The 21,175-nt window shown below is 48.4% G+C and overlaps 2 protein-coding genes across 3 annotated transcripts; one reads left to right on the top strand and one right to left on the bottom strand.

Annotated features, from left to right (window-relative positions):
* The first annotated feature begins 1,857 nt into the window (after window positions 1–1,857).
* TMEM238 (transmembrane protein 238) lies at window positions 1,858–9,008 on the top strand. Its single transcript, XM_083409153.1, has 2 exons — window positions 1,858–3,443; window positions 8,779–9,008. The coding sequence occupies exon 1, from the start codon at window positions 3,079–3,081 to the stop codon at window positions 3,436–3,438; it is 360 nt and encodes a 119-aa protein (XP_083265279.1). The 5' UTR covers window positions 1,858–3,078; the 3' UTR covers window positions 3,439–3,443; window positions 8,779–9,008.
* Window positions 9,009–9,329: 321 nt separating this feature from the next.
* On the bottom strand, window positions 9,330–19,402 carry LOC310662348 (uncharacterized protein). 2 transcript variants are annotated; one of them, XM_083409146.1, is made up of 5 exons: window positions 19,229–19,402; window positions 18,973–19,002; window positions 17,441–17,566; window positions 14,174–14,258; window positions 9,330–9,937 (listed from the first exon to the last, which is right to left on the bottom strand). In XM_083409146.1, the coding sequence occupies exons 1-5, from the start codon at window positions 19,278–19,280 to the stop codon at window positions 9,385–9,387; spliced, it is 846 nt and encodes a 281-aa protein (XP_083265272.1). In that variant the 5' UTR covers window positions 19,281–19,402; the 3' UTR covers window positions 9,330–9,384. The 2 variants fall into 2 exon arrangements, with proteins under 2 accessions (XP_083265272.1, XP_083265271.1); XM_083409145.1 differs by having other exon boundaries at window positions 18,973–19,005; window positions 19,229–19,401.
* Between the last annotated feature and the right edge of the window lie 1,773 nt (window positions 19,403–21,175).

Genomic DNA, 21,175 nt, shown 5'->3' with positions numbered 1-21,175 from the left:
GCCTTGGGGGTGGGGCTTGCCATGAAGCTTTTCCTACATCAAACAGTTGCAAAGATCAAAGCGTGTTCAGAAATGGCAGTGCAGTGTCTTGGAACAGTGCAAATTTATTATGCTCCGTGGAAAAGGGGGAATCTTGGCCATTTGGAGCTAGTCATAGGGTCCTTAGCCGTCTTATCCGATGTGCCAGAGATCTGATTCACATGTCACCAGCATGGTATCGAGGTTGCTTTCCCCATGCAGCTCTGGCGATGCAGGAATAAATGAAAGAATCCCATGAGACAGGAAGATCATGTGAAGAATTCCCACACTAGGCCAGCACTTTGCATGTGACCTGTTGGTCTCGCATGACTCTGCTGTTCAAACAAAGTGTGTTTGATCCTCCCACCAGGAAGCAACTGTCCTGCTAAGCAGGAAACACGAACCAAGCTTTTGTAGCATAGCCAAACACATAGTTCCACTTCCTTGAATTCCCAAGAAGCTGCTGAGAGGCGGCAAACCTGGGTTTCACCACATGGTCAGGGGCTATATGTGGCCACCATTTAGAGGCAACTTACAGAAAGCATTTAAGGGGCTCTGTGTAGCTTCTGGCACAATGGCCTTACATTTCAGGGAATAATAAAACTGTAGAGTTGAGAGGGGTCCTGAGGGTCATCTAGTCCAACCCCCTGCAATGCAGGATTTCTGTCTACCGCTGTCCCTGGGTGGATTCAAAGCATCAACCTTCTACTGACCCCTTGCACCACCACCTGAGATCAGTCTGAGATCTCTCGTGTTAGAAGAAGAAGAGTTTGGATTTCATATCCTGCTTTATCACTACCAGAAGGAGTCTCAAAGCGGCTAACATTCTCCTTTCCCTTCCTCCCCCACAACAAACACTCTGTTAGGTGAGGCTGAGAGACTTCAGAGAAGTGTGACTGGCCCAAGGTCACCCAGCAGCTGCATGTGGAGGAGCGGAGACACGAACCCGGTTCACCAGATTACGAGTCTACCGCTCTTAACCACAACACCACACTGTCTCTCAGATGTTAACCAGATGGCAGAAATGGGTAAGCCGGCTACATGTTCCCAGCTTCTTATTTGCATGAGAGTTTAAAACATCACCCAATACCTTTTAATAAAAGACAATCTCCTGGAGCTGCAGGTGTATCATTTGGGGTGACCCAAAGCTTATAGTGGTATGCACACCCATAATGCCTTACCTGTTAATGTCATCTGCAGTCATCATCACGCATGGATCAGGCCAATGGCCAATCCAGTCCAGCATCTGGTTGCCGCAGGTTGCAAGCACAAGATCCCTCTCCCCTCCTGTAGTTTCCAGCAACTGATATTCAGAAGCTTCAGAAGTAATGCTTTACTGCCTCTGAGCATTGCCACTGTGGCTTGTAGCCACTGATAGCTGTATATACGCCATTAATTTGTCTGGTTTTTTAATAATTGGAGAAGATTATTGTTGCTCTCATTTCAATGCTCTTTACTTCCCTGATTTCAAATACAATATAATGGTTACCTTAGTCTAAAGTATTGGTTGTGTTTAGAATAGATTTATGGAAGATTTAGAAACCTTATTGATTAGAATATTTGTGTGAGATTGTATGGGAAAAATACGGAATGACAGATACAATCTTGCTTAAAAGATATAGGATATAGGAAGTGCAGAGTAAGCGGTGGAAGTCAATCAATGAAATTTTATTAATATTTTCATACTGAGATATTTGTAGAATAAATTTGGAAGAAATTCTTCCAACTTTTCTTCTTTTCTCTATTTCTTCTTTTTTCTTTTCTAGTTTTTCCTCTTTTGTTCCTTTTTTTATATATGTGTGCTTATCTGAAATATATATGTATGTATGTACCGGTATGTATGTATTTGCAATATTTTGCTTATATTTTGTAATAATTATGTTAAATTAATAAATAAAATAAATAAATAAATAGGAAAAAATGGTTACCTTAATCCTTCCAGAATTATTTTTATTGTGTCATCCTGCCTTCAATACTATTGTTTGTGCCGGCAAAGTTACAGGAGGGACATACTGATTAGTTTCCAATCCTCGCATGTCCCATAACTTCCTGCTGAAACTATGTAACTTTTCACGACAGGTGTGTGTAGTCAAGAGAGGACACCTGCACCCACAAGGGCAAGTGTGAAATGCCTACTTTAGGAAGGCGAAAGATGGCAGGCTGTTTCCTATATGTTACCTAAGCAAGTCCCATTGAGTTCAGTGGGCGTTAGGCCCTTGCCGGTGCGCTTAGGAATGCAGCCTTGACTGCAGTTATTCCTGCAGGGCTGCATCATTGACAAAAGGCGGCTTCAGAAACACAATGCATTCCTGCGCATCCAGGGCTGTAAATAGCACCGCCACCCGCCACACCCCTTCCAACTTGGTTGGCTGTCCGCACAAAAGGGAGCAGGAAGCTTCTCTTGCGCCTTTATGATTGGGCTCATTGTAGTGCGTGCAGGAGTTGATGACTAATTCTGTACATGGTGAAAAGGGAACGGGGTTGAGAGGACAAGACGGGGACTCCTGGGTCCCCTGCAAGCCAAGTGAGAGACAGATTCTTGGGGAGGAGGTGGGGCAGTGAGAGAAAACGAGCAAGCATCGTGGACTCCCAAATTAGGCGGGGAGACAGGTTAGCTCAAGGTCGGCAGGCGGCTTGCAGAGCCTGGATTCCCGGATCGTGAGTGCAAAGCCAAGCCGATACGTCTACTACCTGTTCGCCGGTCCCTCCCCTTATGAAACTGGTCGGGCCGCTTTCCCGGGTCTCTCTCACCTGGGCCACTCCTCCTTCCTGCCCGGGCCGCCTTCCCCGCGGTCTTTCCTCGCCCTCCCTTTCCCCGGACGGGGTTTTGCCTGGAAGGGCACCGTCCCGGCTCCCCTCCTCTTCCTGCCCTCTCGGGTTGCCTCGCTGTGACTCGGGAGCTTTTGCGCCGTCCAAAAACTCCCACCCACCACCCCACACTTTTGCTTTTGCAGCGCCCTTCCCGATCCTGAAGCTCGCCCCGCTCCTCCCTCTTGGGAAGCAGCCCCGACGTGCCGCGCGGCCCTCCTGGGCGACGGGCGCCGCCGATCCCCGGCCATCATGGGCTCCCCCTCGGGGCTGGGCCGCTGCCGGCTTGCCTTGGCCTTCGCGGTGCTCATGGACGCCGCGGGCACCGGGGCGCTGCTGACGGGCATCTTCGCGCGGCTGCGCCTTCGGGGCCGCGACTTCGGCGACCTGCTGATCTACTCGGGCGCCGTGCTGGTCTTCCTGAGCCTGCTGGGCTGGATCATGTGGTACACGGGCAACATCGAGATCGCCCCCGAAGAGCTGGCCAGGGACTACGGCGCCAAGGGCGGCACGCTGGCCCGCCTGGCCAGGAAGATCTCGAGGACGTGGTCCCGGCGCCAGGACACTCGGCTGGCCATGAGGACGGTGCAGAGCAGTCGGGAAGCCGCCTAGACGAGGTAATGCCCAGCCCTGCCCGCCCGCCCCGTCTCCCGATGGACGGCTGCTGCCAGTCAGGGTCGGCAGTATTGGACTAGATGGACCGGTCCCGTGGTCCTTCCTTCTCGGGGTGTGTTGACGTTACTAGGCTCAGGGCGCAGTGGAGTTGTCGCCGTCGTTTTCAACGCCTTGCGTGGCTCTTCCCCGCCGTCCAACTGTTCACATCAGCTCCGCTTCATTAGTGTCAGATTCGCTTCTGTTTGTGTTCACACCAGGAGGCGTTGGCGGGGCAGTGCACGATGCAAAGGGGTTCACAAATTGGCTAGAGAACCAGTTGGTGTGAAGGTGGCTTGAGAAGCGATCCATCAAAGATACAGGTGTAAACAGTTTGACGGCGGAACAGACTCCCTTTGGAGGTAGTGGACTCTCCTTTCTTGGAGGTCTCAAGGCAGAGTTTGAATGACCATCTGTCATGGATGCTTTAGTTGAAATCTCTGCATTGCAAGGGGTTGGACTAGATGACTCTCAGGCTCCCATCCGACTCTACAATTCTATTATTTCCAGATTCTATTATTCTGTTTAAAAAACCAGCACTGGAAACCTAGTAAGTGTGAACCCAGCCTTGGTATAAATTACCTGCCTGTGTCCTGCTCTGATTTCCTTGGGCAAGTCTCTACAGCCACAAGAGCTTCAGACTTTCTAACCCGCTGCCTTTAATAGCTTGCTTGACATCAGGTGGGCAAGATTATGCTTCACTCCCCTGCTGATTTCTGCACACCAGCTTGCTGATAAAAGGCATTAGGAGTTATGTGTTTTTGAAGTTTTCTTTTCCTGGCCATCTGGATGATTTGGTTGAGGCAATGTCTGTCCCAATCGGTCACAATCCTTTAATATTGTGGGATGTGCATGCTTTAACCTGGACCAGTTGCTCCCTTGGCATCCTTTTGATCTACAATTAGCACAAAAGAGGTGGAGTTCAACCAGGCTTTCCCCCAAGGCATTTGTGACTGTGTGAGAATCGAACCAGCAGCTATTCTGGGACAGATTGGATTTGTAGGGTGAGCAGCCACACTTTCCCTCGATGGGCTGCTTCTGCCAACCCCAGCACCCCTCTGCTGCAGATCATTTAAGGCGAGGATTCCCAAGCCAACACAGATCCCTGGTGGTCCAGAAGCTTCATTCAGGTGGGCCGTGGTGTGTCTCTGAATTTGAAGACAGAAGATGGCACATCCATTGAGTTAAATATATTGATTTTTAATCATATCTTTATTGCTCCTTTTACTTTTTATTTCATTGCCACTTGGATTCTATAGAAATCAAATTGCAGTACAATAGAATACATTATGTAAGAAATAAAAGATGCAATAAAACTACGATTAAAAAATCATCCAGCCTCTAGCAACAGCACGTTGCAAACGCTACAACAGGCAGAAACTCGTTTAGTGGTCCGCCAAGACCCTCAGCAAATTTCAAGTGGTCCATGGCAAGGAAAAGTTTGGGAACCACAGCCTTAATGGAAGGGGAGCCTTGTTGACCCGGAGCATATTGTGAATGCGCTGCAGCTCAATGGCAGAGCAGATGCTTAGCATTATTACCTGTTCACTTACGTTTCCCTGGAGAGCTGAGAAAGAGCCCCAGTCACCCTTATGGACCAGCTCAGCTGCAAGTGTGTGTGTGTGTTCGTTCATGTGAGCAGCAAACAAAAATTCAGCTAGCAAAACTTTGCTCATCATCACTATCTCTCTGCCAGAAGAAGTTGCACCTGATAGATTTCTGCCCGCTGTGCGGATTTTTTGGATGTGACAACAGCTGAGATAACTTTTAAGAAGGATTGGACACATTCATGGAGAGCAGGTCTATTGGCCGTGTTTGCTAAATGAATCATCCGTGTTCAGAGGCAATATATACCAGAATCTGGAAGACACAGTGAGGGGAGGGGGGGAGGCCATACGCCTTGCTGGGATCTTCCCCAAGGCAGCCTTGGAAACAGGGCACCTAGTCTAGACCAGGCATCCCCAAACTCTGTCCTCCAGATGTTTTGGGACTACAACTCCCATCATCCCTGGCTAACAGCACCAATGGTCAGGGATGAAGGGAATTGTACTCCCAAAACATCTGGAGGGCCGAGTTTGGAGATGCCTGGTCTAGATTCTAGAATCTTAAGAACTTGATTCAGCTGATAGTCGGCGCTTCAGCCTCCTTGCAAAGGGCTTTACAGGCGCTGTCCATTGTCTGTGCCTGAAAAACCCCTTTTGACCCTGCTGCTATGCCAATCTATCCCACACCTGACACCATAGACATGATACCAGGTGCAAGGCAGGAGGGGGTGACCTGGCCAAAATGGCCCAGGAGACCAAAATCAAGGATGGCCCAGGTAGAGCCTTGGTCTAATCCAGCAGAGGCCAGCTTCTGTCCTTCCACATCCTTTGCAGACCACAGCCCTGCTCTCTCTTCTGCCTTTTAACTTCCCTTTTCACTTTTGTTCCTCTTTCAGTATCATCATTAAACTTTTAACACAACATGGCCTGAAACCAGAGACAGCAGGTGTTGTTGGGTGTTGGTTTTTTAAATCTGGATGAAACAAGAGACAATTCTGACACACACACACACACACACACACACACACACACACACACATCCTGGCATCTCTGGCGGACTGCGAGGGTGACCACCTTCTATGCTGAACACAGCATCATTCCTGCTATATATGTGACAAGCTCAGTTTTGTTTTCTGTCTGCTTGAGAGGTGGGTGGGGTGGGGGCACATAAAAGTCTGCTCACTGGGTTGCATTCAGCTGTTCTTCAAGTTCTTCACAGCCCTGTTTCTTGAGCTTTCTAAACCTGCATCTCCCCACCCTCTACTTTCTAAAACTTGCTAATGTGGCTCAGTCAGTAGAGCAGGAGACTCTTAATCTCAGGCTTGTGGGTTCGAGCCCCACGTTAGGCAAGAAATTCCTGCGTCGCAGAGGGTTGGACTAGATGGGTTGGACTACCATTCTATGATTCTACTTCTATTTATTTAGTTTATTGCTATGGCACCCTTCCTTCAAGGGGCTTACAGCGGCATACATAGCCTCCTCCTGCCCCCTCTGCCCAGCTAACCATTTCTCGCTTTTTTCTTTGCCTACCAAGCACCTGAACCCCTGCTGCCATTAAGATGTCTTATTCAACATCTTTATCAACGACTTGGATGATGGACTCAAGGGCATCCTGATCAAATTTGCAGATGACACCAAACTGGGAGGGGTGGCTAACACCCCAGAGGACAGGATCACACTTCAAAACGACCTTGACAGATTAGAGAACTGGGCCAAAACAAACAAGATGAATTTTAACAGGGAGAAATGTAAAATATTGCACTTGGGCAAAAAAAATGAGAGGCACAAATACAAGATGGGTGACACCTGGCTTGAGAGCAGTACATGTGAAAAGGATCTAGGAGTCTTGGTTGACCACAAACTTGACATGAGCCAACAGTGTGACGCGGCAGCTAAAAAAGCCAATGCAATTCTGGGCTGCATCAATAGGAGTATAGCATCTAGATCAAGGGAAGTAATAGTGCCACTGTATTCTGCTCTGGTCAGACCTCACCTGGAGTACTGTGTCCAGTTCTGGGCACCACAGTTCAAGAAGGACACTGACAAACTGGAACGTGTCCAGAGGAGGGCAACCAAAATGGTCAAAGGCCTGGAAACGATGCCTTATGAGGAACAGCTAAGGGAGCTGGGCATGTTTAGCCTGGAGAAGAGGAGGTTAAGGGGTGATATGATAGCCATGTTCAAATATATAAAAGGATGTCACCTAGAGGAGGGAGAAAGGTTGTTTTCTGCTGCTCCAGAGAAGCGGACACGGAGCAATGGATCCAAACTACAAGAAAGAAGATTCCACCTAAACATTAGGAAGAACTTCCTGACAGTAAGAGCTGTTCGACAGTGGAATTTGCTGCCAAGGAGTGTGGTGGAGTCTCCTTCTTTGGAGGTCTTTAAGCAGAGGCTTAACAACCATATGTCAGGAGTGCTCTGATGGTGTTTCCTGCTTGGCAGGGGGTTGGACTCGATGGCCCTTGTGGTCTGTTCCAACTCTATGATTCTATTCTATGATTCTATGGCTTTGCAGAAGCCTCTGCTTGAAAAGGAAGAGCTCATAGCGCAGTGGTAGAGCATCTGTCTTGCGCACAGAAGGTTCTAGGTTCAATCTCTGGCGTATCTGCAACTATGGCTGGGAATGTCTCCTCTCCAAAACTCTAAAAAGCCATTGGTGACGATAGACCACTGGGCGGCATCCAAACCAGCACTGTTATACCACTTTGACAGTCACGGCTTCCCCCAGAGGATCCTGGGAACTGTAGTTTGTTAAGGTGGCTGAGAGCTATTAAGAGACCCCTGTCCCTCTCACACAGCTACAATTCCCAGAGTGCCCTTGGAAGAAGAGGGGTTGATTGTTAAACCACTCTGGGAATTGTATCTCTGCAAGGGGAACCCTAATGGCTGTCAGCCCCTCTTTAACAAACTACACTTCCCAGGATTCTTTTTAGGGGAAGATTGGCTTGGGGATCAGCAGCACTACTGCCATATAAACATCCTCACTGAGCGTGGGAGGCATGAAGCCTTGCCACCATATTGTCCACCAGCAAGCCACACATCCTCTCTAGGGATTCAGACAGCCTTACCCTAGAGGTACTGGGGGGTTGGGCTTTGTCTGCACATTTCCTACCATTAAGCTGTGGGCTTTGCTTCCTGTGGCAGCCTCGCAATGTCCGGGCGCCTAGGCTTGCCACCTGTTTTCCATTTTTTAGCAAGGCTTTTAAAAATCGTACTAAATTGTGAGCCTGCACAGGTGCTAAAGGCCTCAGATGCCTTCCCGCCTGTCCCACCAACATCTGACGCATATTGGGCAGCAATTTCAGGGAGCAGCCTTCTTGGCTCTGGAACCCTCCGATGCCCTTCATTTGGCAGGCAACAGCATTTTTATTTAGACAGGCCTTTGGCCCACCAGCTGACTTGCAAATACGCTGAAAAACCGTTGTACCTGGTTGTTTTTAGTTCTGTTTCACTGGCCTTGTGGTGTTTCCTTTTCTCTTTTGTGTTCTGTTGTGTTTTATTGCATCTTACTGTGTTTGCATTTTTGTCATTGGCTGCCTTGAGCACCATTTGGTGGAAAAACTGAACAGCTACAAAACCTTGTGCGAGTGCCAGGCGCTTCTCATCCTTGCCCGGGGCAGGGGACTCCGACATGCCACTGCCTGAATTTCATTCCCACCCTCTTAAGTGCCTCTCCCCTTCCCCCTATTTGACTTGGGAGCTGTTGCCACTATTTCCATTCCTGCTCCAACCCCCAATTCTAATTTTCTTGCAGGTGTCCTGCTTGCCATTAACTGGAGGATCTTCCGGCCCACTTGCGGGATGAATGAATGGACTCACCAGGTTGGACGATGTTCTCCTGGGACTGGACCTGACCTTTGACCATATCCCAGGAAAGGGATATTAGACTCATCTCTTCGCCAGCTGTGCCCACCTTCGTCCAGTAGTTTCTGTGTGGATTTTGCTTTACATACATTTCAATAATGCATTCCTCCCCCCACCCCATCCCCAAGGTCTCTGTTCTTTTCTTTTTGCTGCAATGTGGGTGGGCACCCCTTCTGAATCAGGGCCCATAACAAAGGCACAACAGACAGAAATTCTGGCTTTCTACTCAGTGGCAGGGCCATGGGCGAGAAAGTGGCCTCCTTTCTTCTTGTCTCAGAGCTTTTGAAGTTGCAAAGGCAGAAAAATGGGACCGAAAAGTATAGCTGGGGTGGATGGGAGGATTGTCAAAGGTGGCCAGGAACTGGGAGTCCTGATTTCTCTCCCAGGGGACCAAGGATTCTAGGGGGATTGGGTCTAGATACCACAGCAATCACCAGAGGCTGGGGAAACTAAACTCTTTTATTGATAATAAATATATATGTGCTATATGGGGTGGTTATGCTGGTGGAGGAGCTGGTGGGGGTGGTTCCGCAGGTGGCGGAGGTGGTGGTGGAGGTGCTGGGGGTGGTTCCCCAGATGGTGCCGGGGCTGGTTCCCCAGGTGGCGGAGGTGGTGGTGGTGGTGGAGGAGCTGGGGGTGGTTCCCCAGATGCCGCTGGGGTTGGTGCCCCAGGTGGCGGAGGTGGTGGAGGGGCCGGGGGTGGAGGTTCCCCAGCTGGCACTGGCGGAGGTGCTGGAGGTGGTGCTGGCGGGGGTTCTGGGGGCGCCGCCGGGGGCAGCGCCGGGGTTTCCGCTGGCTGCATTGGCCCTGGGCTCGGTTCCGGGGTGATGTCTGCACTCCATGGTGGCTCCTCCATACTTCCCATTCTCGCTTCTGTGCTCCAGCGCGGCTGTTCCACATAATTTCCTTGCATCCAGGGGTTCCTGTGATCTAGGGCGTCGTCCACTTCGCTTTCTTCGTCCAGGAGCTTGACCAGATAATCGGCCATTTCGCCCTCGCTCCGCGGCCTCTCCAGCTCTCTTTCCTTTATTTGGAACTCCTTAAACTTCCTGTGTGGGAGAGAAGCACATCAGAGCATGGGGAGGGAGGAAGGGAGAGGTGGATTTCCTATGGCATGCAGGAGTGGGTGCATGCATGTAGGGTTTTCTATGGGGTGAGCTCTGCTTCCCCTACCCCTCTGCCACAACATTCCCTCCTCTACTGATAAATACACCTGGCTTCTATTATTCAAGTTGGCTGCTTCTCCCCCCCTTATCTGGAGCATGAGATTCTTGATCTCAGGGAGAGGAGTGTTTGGGGACTGTTTCATTACCTATCGGTTCTTCTCACAGTGTTTTACCCTTTGAAAACAGCTCTAATGGGATGAGGGAGGTGGCTTTTGACTTGGTAATCAGCACAGGCCCACAAAGGGGTGAATGAGAGATGATGATGCTTCACGACTGAGATACGGATCTGCTCTTCCACAGCAGGCTGCTCCCTGAAATCACGTTCTTCTGCATGTACCCTAGTTCTTTCTGACAGTGAGCCTTTCTAATAACTTTGGCTAAAATATGAGTCCACTGGTGGTATATTTCTGTCATGTTTCTGACAGTTCCACTAATCCCACTGCCACACTGGGTCATGGACAAGGCCCAGGACCTTTCCCAGGAAAAAAAGTAGCTACTTTAACAACAGTTGTGTTCCTAAGCATGCCAGGAACCCGTGTGGAGTAGTGTTACTGGTGAGTCAAGAGGGTCTCGGCCTAACCCCAGGAAGGCTGCACCGGTAGAGTTAAGGGATCTGCTTTTCTAGAGAGAAATCACAAAAGATGGTGAAGAGAAGGAGGAAAAAGGGTACGTCCTCACTACAAATCTTCACTCATTTCTGGTTTGCTGGTTCTTTACTAGTTTAGAACAAATTATCATCAGTTGTATACAGCTAAGCCCAAATGGGGAGGGGCAAACAGGCCTTTAAAAGCCTGGGGGCCACATTCCATTATGGGGCAGCCTTCTGGTGGCTGCAGGCCAGCGGGGGGAGCAGTGGCAAAATTTCGCAGAGAAACAGGTGAGATGCTCACCTTTGTACAATAGGCACACGGACTGAGGCACAACTTGGAAGTTGGCCCCTGAAAGGATCACCCCAGAGCCTGAATGGGTGAGGCTTCACTACCATGACTTGGGGGGGGGGGTGACACGTACTTTTCTCCCTTACACTGAGGGAGGCTTTTTCTGGCAGGAGAGGGAGAGAAAAGAATAAAAGAAAAGAGGGAGGGAGGGAGGAAGAAGAGAGATGCTGCTCTTTTGGTGAGCAAGACGGTGGGGCGTGGGGAGGTGTGTCGTTCATCTGGCGGGGAGCTGCAATATCATTTGAGACCTTGCCTTTTTCTGGGTTCAGAAGCTGAGGAAGAGACAACAAATGGTGGTCTCGAGGCGGAAACGGGCATGGCGAGGGGAGATGTGGTTGTGAAAAGGGAAACACTATAGGATGGAAACTGAGGCAAGGCAAGGGGTAGTGGCAAATAGAGCAAGCGGGAAGAGGCACCCCCTGTCATATAAAAAAATAATAATTAGGTACTTTGTTACAGGTGGGTATTGGAGGTGGGCCCCAAGAATGAAAAGGTGAAGTCATTGGTGATTGGGAAGGTGAGATGAGGTTTGGCAGATCCAGTTTTCTGGGTTTCTTTCTCTTAAAGGGAGCTGGATCTTCTATGGGCTTAGACTAGAAGTACTATGGAACATATTATTGTGGAAGAGGGCAGTTTTTTTAATATAATTTTTTATTAGTTTTTTTAAAACATATCATTTTCAACAGTAATTAAACATACTTTTACATCTTATTCAAATTTTTGACTTCCATCAATCCTGTCTGAAAATTTTCCAATCTAATCTCTCAGTATGCATTTCTTATCTCCCCTCTTACATTTCAAACTCATAACCAATATCAGGAAAAGGGCAGTTTTTAGAAATGAAGCCTTATGAGGCTTTGCCCTCGGGTGGGAAAAATATTGCGCCTGGGAAAGGGAAGTGGGAGTCAACAGACACTCAAGGAATCGGAGAAAAAGGTTTTATTTCTACCATCCATGAACTGGTAGAAGGAGCAAGTGTGATAAGTCACAAAAAGCATGAACGAGTTCACAATCATGTGCACAAGCATATATACCCCTTTCCAGTTCCCTCCCCCTTTCTCCTCCCTCGGGAGTTCCTCTGAGCATGAACAGAAAGCTGTCTTGGGACTATTGTGAACTCTTGACACCCTTCCCAGGAAAGGGGGGGGGGTGAGAAGCCAAGGGGTTTTCGGCATGTTCAGATATGTTTCAATCTCTTGTTCTGGCATGGTTCCCGGACAGAAAGTAAGTTGCAATGTGGTTCTTTAGCAAGGCCAGAAGACATGAGAAAGGCCTGAGAAACAATGGACTGTTCTCTACCTTTGTTACAGCTGAGGTGACTTCGGGCCTAGGTGAGGTCACCTGTCCTCACCTTCCTTCAGTATGGGGGTGGGGAAACATCTGACTAGTGGCGGCTGGCGGACTCTGGACCTTTTAGGGCAACTAGGTGGGGCCTTCTGAAAGGGGTGGGGAAGGCAGCATTTGAAATAATGCAAAACCAAGCAAACCTAAAAATAAAATAAAAAGAACATGGGACACAACCAGGTCCTTCTGGCCTATAAACATTAGACTTTACATGCATGTGCTCAGCAAATCCAGTGTGCGAGTGTCTGCTAGGGCCGTGGAGGGAGAGAGCAATCCATGCTCTTTTACGATACACAGGCTGCGCCCACTGCGTTCTCATCTGAACCATCTCTGCAGCTTCCAACTTTTTGTAATAGCATTTTAAATTTGCGGAAGTGCTTTATAATTTTTCACCCTCGCCTTGCAAAGCAGGCCACAGTACAATTCTAGCAAAACACAAAGAACAATATTTTCACTTTTAACAAAACCACAGGCTTGGGGGGGGGGGAGCCTGAGATCTTACCCAAATAAAAATAGTAACTGCCATACATTTGAAAACAAGATCTCAGGAGCGGTTGGAACAGATCTCACCCCCGCAGCCACCCCGTAATATCACTACCATGAGAAAAGCATTTTTAAAAAAACTGTTCTCAACCAGGCATTAACCCTTGAGAACTTTCACTCTCGTAAAAAAGGCAGAAGCATGATATTTCAAAAGGAGCCGTAGGCGCTCCAACCCCCCAATGCTCCATTCCCCAAATACAATGGTAATAAAGCTAAAGACTCACACTTTTCACACCAATGCTTTGCCATCTTGATCCCACATACAAGCACTAAAGTTCCCTCGCTGATCAAATCAATCATAACAAAATAAAGCAGCTAAAGCTGGCTGGGCTTTTAGCAAAACATCTAAAGGGTTGTCACATGGAGAACAGAGCAAGCTTGTTTTTTTCCTGCTCCAGAGGGTAGGGCCAGAACCAATGGATTCAAATCACGAGAAAGGAGATTCCTGCTAAACACCCGGAAGTACTTTCTGATGGTAAGAGCTGTTTGACAGTGGAACAGACCCACAAGAGGAGTTGTGGACTCTTCTTCCTTGGAGGTTATTAAGCAGAGGTGGGAAGGCCATCTGTCATGGATGCTTAAGCTGAGCTTCCTGAACTTCAGGGGGCTGGACTAAATGGTACCCTTGGGGTCCTGTTCCCAGTGGCGTAGCGTGGGTTGTCAGCACCCGGGGCAAGGCAAGTAATTTGCGCCCCCTAACCCAGGGCAAGGCAAGTAATTTGCGCCCCCCCCCCCGCTGCACTGTCCCTCCCCCAGATAGTCCCTCGCTCTCTCTCCGCACCGCACTGCACCGCACGCCTGGCACCCTCCCCTCCACAGTGGGCGGCAACCCGGCGGCTCGGATCCGATTCGCACAGCCAGCACTGCAGTGAGAGAGAGTGAGTGAGCCAGGTAGGGGCAGAGAGCTGCGAGTGCGAGCGCCCCCCCCAGATGTTGCGCCCGGTGCAGCCGGCCCCCCTGCACCCCCCACGCTACGCCACTGCCTGTTCCAGCTCCACAGTTCTGTGATCGAGTGTTTAGGATTTTAAAAAATCCATGCAGAGAATTCACAAACGGCTGTCCTAACGCACTGTGAGCAAATGCAGTGACCAGGTTTTGAAGGCACAAAGTATAACATTTTCTGCAAAAGGGACGCAGAACATTTGATTCCTGAGTATGCTAAAGGTGGGCTGGGTAAAGCAGTAGCATTTTTTTAAAATCACAGGTTTTTATGTGCATTTCCTTTTCTGCACGTTCCCATCCTTCTTCGATCCCCACCTAGGTACACAAAAGAAGCCAAAATGGAGCCACCTACCAGCTGAAATAAAGGCACATGCTGAGGATGGCCACAATGACAGAGATCCCACCAAGAATCCCTGCATTCCGGCGTTGTCTGGCAGCTGTTGGGTGGAAAGGCAGATGTTAGTGATTCCCTCACCCAGAGGCTGAGATGTAATGGGTGATGGCATGGCTTGATCCAGGCCGAGTTAGAGGGTGCCCTAGGGCACAGACCCACCTAGTCCAGCATCCTGGTCTCGCAGCGGCCAACCAAATGCCCGCAGGAAGCCCACGAGAAGGACATGAGCACAGCAGCCACTCTTTTCATTTGCAATTCCCAGCAAACAGTATCATGGACATACCGCCTGCAATACTTGTAGCAAATCACCATCATGGCTAGCGGTCACTGCTATCCTCCCGGATTGCTGCTAAAAATGCGCTTCTGAGGAAGGATACATTCTGAAACATGCAGTGAGGCTGGGCAACCTCAGACCGGGGGGAGAGCAAATGTGGCCCTCAGGATTCTCCCCCCTCAATCATTCGCCCTCCTTTGCACCCCCTCAGGTGGTTTTGCTTGTCTGGGATGTGCCCTTGAACTCTAATTAAGCTTCTCGCTTGCCTGGATGGAGGACACAGAGTGTTGAAACTGGCAGTTAGGGCCTGATTATTATTATTATTATTATTATTATTATTATTATTATTATTATTATTTCTGTTTATATACTGCCCTTTATCAGAAGATCCCAGGGCGGTGTACAACATTAAAAACACATTACAGAACATCAATGATCAAAACATAACAGAAAACATAATGGCAGACGGTCTAATAGTAAAATAATCATAATAATAAACAAAGCCTATTCCAAGCATCTAGAGTGCCCCCTTTTTTTCTTCAGGTGGGTGGGGCTTTCCCAGTTTTGTGGTTAGTTTTTTGCGCCATACCCCACAGGCTACTTATCAAAATCTATATAATGCTTACTCAAGCAAAAAGACCTCTAAGTGGTTTGCCTACACATGATGTTAGAACATCTTCTAGAGAGCTGGTTCCCAAGCTTCCCCACCTCACGGACTGGACCGCTTGAAATTTTTCCAGCATCTTGGTGGAACACTTAATCCTTCCCCTCCCCGCCTGTCGCAGCCATTGTGATGTGCTGTGTTAAATGCTGTATGTTTTTCACTTGTATTTTTACAGACAGGCTGCAGACCTCCTGAACAAAGGCCATGGAAACACAGGTGGGCCAGGTGTCACAGTTTGGGAATCCCTGTTCTAGGGAGATGCTCCCATCCCAAAACGATTGCAGCTGCTGTTATCGGCAGATGTTAAAACAAATGGGCACAGCTTGGGGGCACAGCCGGATATTCCCTCAGACATTCATTGTATCCACTTAGAACGAGGCTGTGTGCTCTGCAGTCAGTCCACTCCCGCCATTGGTATGTGAAGCCGTGTACATACAGCGTTGTAAGCCAGCAAAATGTACTCAGCCTGAATGAAAAGAGCTTTGCTGGCAGCAGTCCTAAGCAAACTGGACACCATGAGTCTTATTTTGAGTAAACATGGATAGGATTGTGCTGTTAGTTTTAGCTCGCCTGTGTGTCTCCCCAGAAAAAAATATAATAATTACAATTATAATAAAATATTTGTTAGTCGCTTGTTACCCAAAGGTCTCCAAATGACATTATTATTATTATTATATGTATTTATATCCCACCTTTCTTCCAAGATGGGATTCAAGGTGGCTTCAGACATTTAAAAACATCATGATGTGAAGAAAGTAATAATGACAAACTAGTAAAAAACAATAAACACATTTACGCAGAAGCAGCTGTTAAAATGCAATTTGCCCTGACAGTTGTCAGCATAAAGTTCACTCTAGTTTTCAAAGGACTTACGGCACTGTTAGAAACAAATAGATATATTGCACCATAAAACAGAACGAAAAACAACAACCCCTGTAACAGCCACTGTGGCTTTGGCAGCATACTAATAACAAACAATATAGTCTTAGTCTATCAAGAGCCTTGGGAGGGGGCAAGGTAAGTCTTTACCTCACATGCCATTGTAAAGGTGTCAGTGAAGGCATCAGGTGGACTTTGCTGGGGAGCTCATCCCTCAGATAGGGAGCCACAGCTGAAAAGGCCCTCTCCCTTGTCACCACCCCCTGAGCCTCCCTCAGAGGGGGGACCTGGAGAGGCATCCGAGATGTAGTTTTAAGGGTCCAAATAGGTTCATATTGGGGCAAGGAGTGTTGCCGAAGGCATTGGGATCCTGAGCCAGAAAGGGCTTTAAAGCTCAAAAACAGTTATCCCTGTCCTGATAAAAGTTGTAAATGGGCCACTGGCCCAAGCTGACAGAAGGCATTCTGTCCCACTGAGTCCACCTGTTACCTCAAGTGAAAGCAGTGAGCCCAGGAGAACCCCCAAACCACAAATTGGCGCCTTCAGAAGGAATGTGACCCCATCTAGAGCAATCTGCACACCACTCAACTGGTCACCACCAACAGTATCTCAGACTTGTCTGGATTAATCTTCAGTGTATTGGCCCTCATCCAGTCCATTATTGCAACCAAGCACGGATTCAGCAGACTGAGCGCTCATATCAGGCACAACGTGGCACAGACATGTGTGAGGAAAGACATTTGTTCCTGTCATCCGTGATGTCCCAGGCGCTGTCCAACAGGTGCCTGCGACAAGAAGTCTCTGCTTGCCAAGGGAAGGAGAATATTATTTATGCCACAGACTCGCACTGGCTTGACAGTCATTCTCTCTCCCCAGGACGTCCTGGTTCTGCAAGAGGGGCTAATGCAAGAGCATTGCCAGCGCCTCCATCAAATTCCAGTTCCCAAAGTCCTTTTGGGGCGGGGGCAGAGGGAAACCATGACAATTACCGTATTTTTCACTCTATAAGAGGCACCAGACCACAAGACGCACCTAGTTTTTGGAGGAGGAAAAGAAGAAAAAAAATTATTCTGAATCTCAGAAGCCAGAACAGCAAGCGGGATCGCTGCACAGTGAAAGCCGCAATCCCTCTTGCTGTTCTGGCTTCTGGGATAGCTGCGCAGCCTGCATTCGCTCCATAAGACGCACACACATTTCCCCTTACTTTTTAGGAGGGAAAAAGTGAGTCTTATAGAGCAAAAAATACGGTATACAGGAATGGTTTGTAGTGCAGATGCTGCCCTTGTGATACAGGCCCTCCCTGAAAAGAGACATGCTCACTTTGAAGAAAAACGTGCAACCAGTGAGCGGGAGTTGCCTTTACTTATGCTATGTAAGCTAATTGCCACGAAACTTTGCTCGTCCTTACCATCAACAGCATGGTAGTAGCAAGTGTGGTTATTATAACAGCATTTCTTCTGCTGACACTGGTGAGGGTAGAAACTTTCTGCTTCGCCACCACATTTTTTCTGAAAGGAAGAGTCCTGTTGGCATGCTAGAAAAGAGACAGAGATTCGTTCAAGCAACCCGTTTTAAGGTTGCTTCTGTCCTGCCACCTCTCACAAATAAATGACCTACAGCTCCACCACACTGGTAGGTTGGGACTCGCCCATAATTCCTATGACAATAAATAAACAACAAATCTCCTTCACTGGAAGTTTTTAAGCAGAGGTTGGGTGGCCATCTGTCATGGATGAGTCCTGCATTGCAGTGAGTTGGTCCTTTCCAACTCTACAATTCTACGATTCTACGAATGTCATGTGTGCAGCACACCAAAAATGCACCCAAGTTCAGCATTCAATACACATGTTCACACAGTGTGGGCAAATCAGGATGAACGCTCAATAAATGAATCACCCGGAGGATCCCACAATAATAATATGTTAAATAATTTGCCAATTCCTTTCCTGACACCCAGCGTCAGCTGCCTGAGGTGATTGCCTCACTCTGTGTCTATTGAGAGGGCCGCCAGCCCTGCTGGATATGCAGAAAGAAGGCATTCAGCCTCCTCAGTCAGGAGTAGGGAATCTTTGGCCCCAGTAAGTACAGCCAGTGGGTAGGGGTGATGAGAGTTGTAGCCCTCATATTTTATCAAAAAACACTTAGCTGCCAAGCAGGGCTTTTACAGTCACACCACACAAAATTGGTATTGAATGTGAAATTTGAGTACCCTGAAAGCATCAGGCTCGGCTACAACTGGAACAAATTGAATCGGTGCCAAGCCTTTCGTTCAGGGGTCAGCAACCTTTTCTAGCCGTGGGCCGGTCTCTCAGACCATGTGGTGGGCCGGACTATATTTTTAAGGGGGGAAAATGAACGAATTCCTATGCCCCACAGATAACCCAGAGATGCATTTTAAATAAAAGCACACATTCTACTCATGTAAAAAACACCAGGTAGGCCCCACAAATAACCCAGAGATGCATTTTAAATAAAAGGACACATTCTACTCATGTAAAAACACACTGATTCCCGGACCGTCCGTGGGGTGGATTGAGAAGGTGATTGAGCCGCATCTGGCCCCCGGGCCTTAGGTTGCCTATCCCTGCTTTAGTTCTTATGGCTGTGAAGGGAAGCTTGGGAAAGTGCAGGCAAGACAAGGGGGGGGGGACATTGTAAGCTGGGGGGGGGACCTGTGGCTTTCCTGATGCTGTTGGACTCCAACTCCCATCAGCCCCTGCCAGCCTGGTCAATTGTCCAGGGGACGATGGGACACATTTGGAGGGACACAAATTCTTCCAGCACTTGCTTTTAAGTGTTGGACTTCTTGAGGCTGTGGTTCTTGTTGTTGCCTCAGGAGGGAGCCCCTTGATCTCTCTCTTTTTCGAGAGCAGCACTTCAGGGTCAGAAGAAAGGAGGAGAGATAGGGGAGGAATCAAAAGAAGAAGCACTTTTACTCACTGAGAGGCTTGAGGAAATTCCCACTAGTACCTGCTGGAAGGCAAGGGGCAAAATCAGAATTTGAATGGAAGGCAACTGCAAACACAACCACCACCAATGATCCCACCACCACCACCTGCCAGATCCTCTTGCAACCTCCCACTTAGAAGCCTAAAACTTTGGCATGAAGCGGTACAGAAATTAACAAATGAATGGCAAAAGAAACTAGCATTGATCCCAGCCTGGGGGACGGAGGGAGACGGGTTCCTCTACATACCTTCTAGGACCAGCACTAGACAAAGAAGAAAAGCCAGACCAGGCTGGCTCATATCTCATATCTCTCTCCTTTTGGGGACGCCAGTTCCATGTGGCAGGGGGTGGGCCTGAGCCATGAGGCTGCCTGCGGCATGAACGGTGTCAGAATTGCAGAGAAGTGTCATAGAACCTGGGAGTTCTAGAGTATTCGTACACCTAGCAACCAGGAAGCTGGGGGTCTGGGGTAGGAGGAGGATCAGGATCCTGTCCGTTTGTTTCCTAAAAACATCTGGTTGGCCACCGGGAGAACAAGATGCTGGGCTAGATGGGCCACTGGCCTGATCCTGCAGGCTCTTTTTGTGTTCCTATCCAGACCTCCCAATAATAGAATCCTGAGGAAGAGCACGCAAGAGCACGATACGATACGATATCTTTATTGTCATTGTCCCTTGCGGAACAATGAAATTGAAAAACTACCTAAAACTACATAAAAACTACATAAAACTACATAAAACTACATAAAAACTACATAAAACTACTACAAAACTACATAAAACATTCAAAACCCCTAAAAACTCTAAAACCCCATTTTAAAATAACTATACTACAGAGACCCCTTATGCTGCGTTTATAACCAGAATTGCATTAGCGTAGAAACTGTTTTTCAGGCGGCTAGTCCTGGCCTTTATAACCCTATACCTTCTTCCAGAAGGCAGAAGCTGAAAGAGATCATTTCCGGGGTGCGTACTATCATGTGCTATCTCTGTCGCCTTCTTATGGCACCTGGCAGCATAGATTTGATCTAAGGTGGGAAGAGTGCACCCAATAATTCTCTCTGCAGTCTTTACAACCCTGGATAGCATTGTTTTTTCCCTGGCCGTGCAGCTCCCAAACCACACACACAGACCATAAGTTAGTACGCTCTCCACAGTGCAATGGTAGAATGCCATCAACAGGTCCTTTGAGAGATTTTTTTTCCCCGGAGGATTCTCAGAAAATATAACCTCTGCTGTGCTCTCTTCACCAGGTCTTTGCTGTTCTCTCCCCAAGTTAGGTCGTCTCTCAACTCCATTCCCAGAAATCGAAACACTGAGACCTGTTCCACGCACTTCCCCTCAATAAATTGGGGAGATCTCACCCACAATGGGCGCCAATGCTAGCGCCGCTTCTCTGCCAGTGGCGGAGGCAATAGGGTGGGTGAGGCAGGCAGCAGTGGCAAGGCAGGCAGGCACTTCCCATTTCGCCTCCAGCAGCAAAATGGAACGTGCCACCCCTCCTCACAGAGCTACAATTCCCAGCACCCTAAACAAGCTATGGTTCCCAGTATCCCTTGGGAGAAGTCAGGTGCTTTAAATGTACGGCGTGTGCACAGCCTTAGTGTAGCAGGTAATGCTGGGGCAGATGAGCCAAAGTTTTGATTCACTTTAGGGCGCCCTATGTTCATAAAAGGAGCAAGAGGATAAAGCAAAGACATGAGGGCAAGGAGGGATTGAAAGAGAAAGGAGAGAAGCAGAACCACATACAGTGGTACCTTGGGTTAAAAACTCAACTTGTTCCGGAGGTCCATTCTTAACCTGAAACTGTTCTTAACCTGAAGCACCACTTTAGCTAATGGGGCCTCCTGCTGCCGCCACACGATTTCTGTTCTCATCCTGAAGCAAAGTTCGTAACCTGAGGTACTATTTCTGGGTTAGCGGAGTCTGTAACCTGAAGCGTCTGTAACCTGAAGCGTATGTAACCCAAGGTACCACTGTATATGCTCAGGGAGTGAGTTCAATAGACAAGGAAACAATAGTGGAGAACGGGTGAGCTGTTTAAGGAAGCAGGAGACATTTGCCCAGCAGAGGGCAGCAGAATTCAAGGAGCACAGCTCTGCCACTGAGCTGCAGCCATCCCCATTGCAAGCTCATCCAAAGGAAACAACCTTCTAGTACTTCACCAAAACATGCCACCACTCTGGAAAGTGGGA

This window comes from Podarcis tiliguerta, assembly GCF_965153285.1.
Source record: "Podarcis tiliguerta genome assembly, chromosome: 13".
Lineage (NCBI taxonomy): Eukaryota > Metazoa > Chordata > Lepidosauria > Squamata > Lacertidae > Podarcis > Podarcis tiliguerta.
Note: the sequence above shows the minus strand (reverse complement) of the source record. Positions and strands in the feature narration are given on the sequence as shown.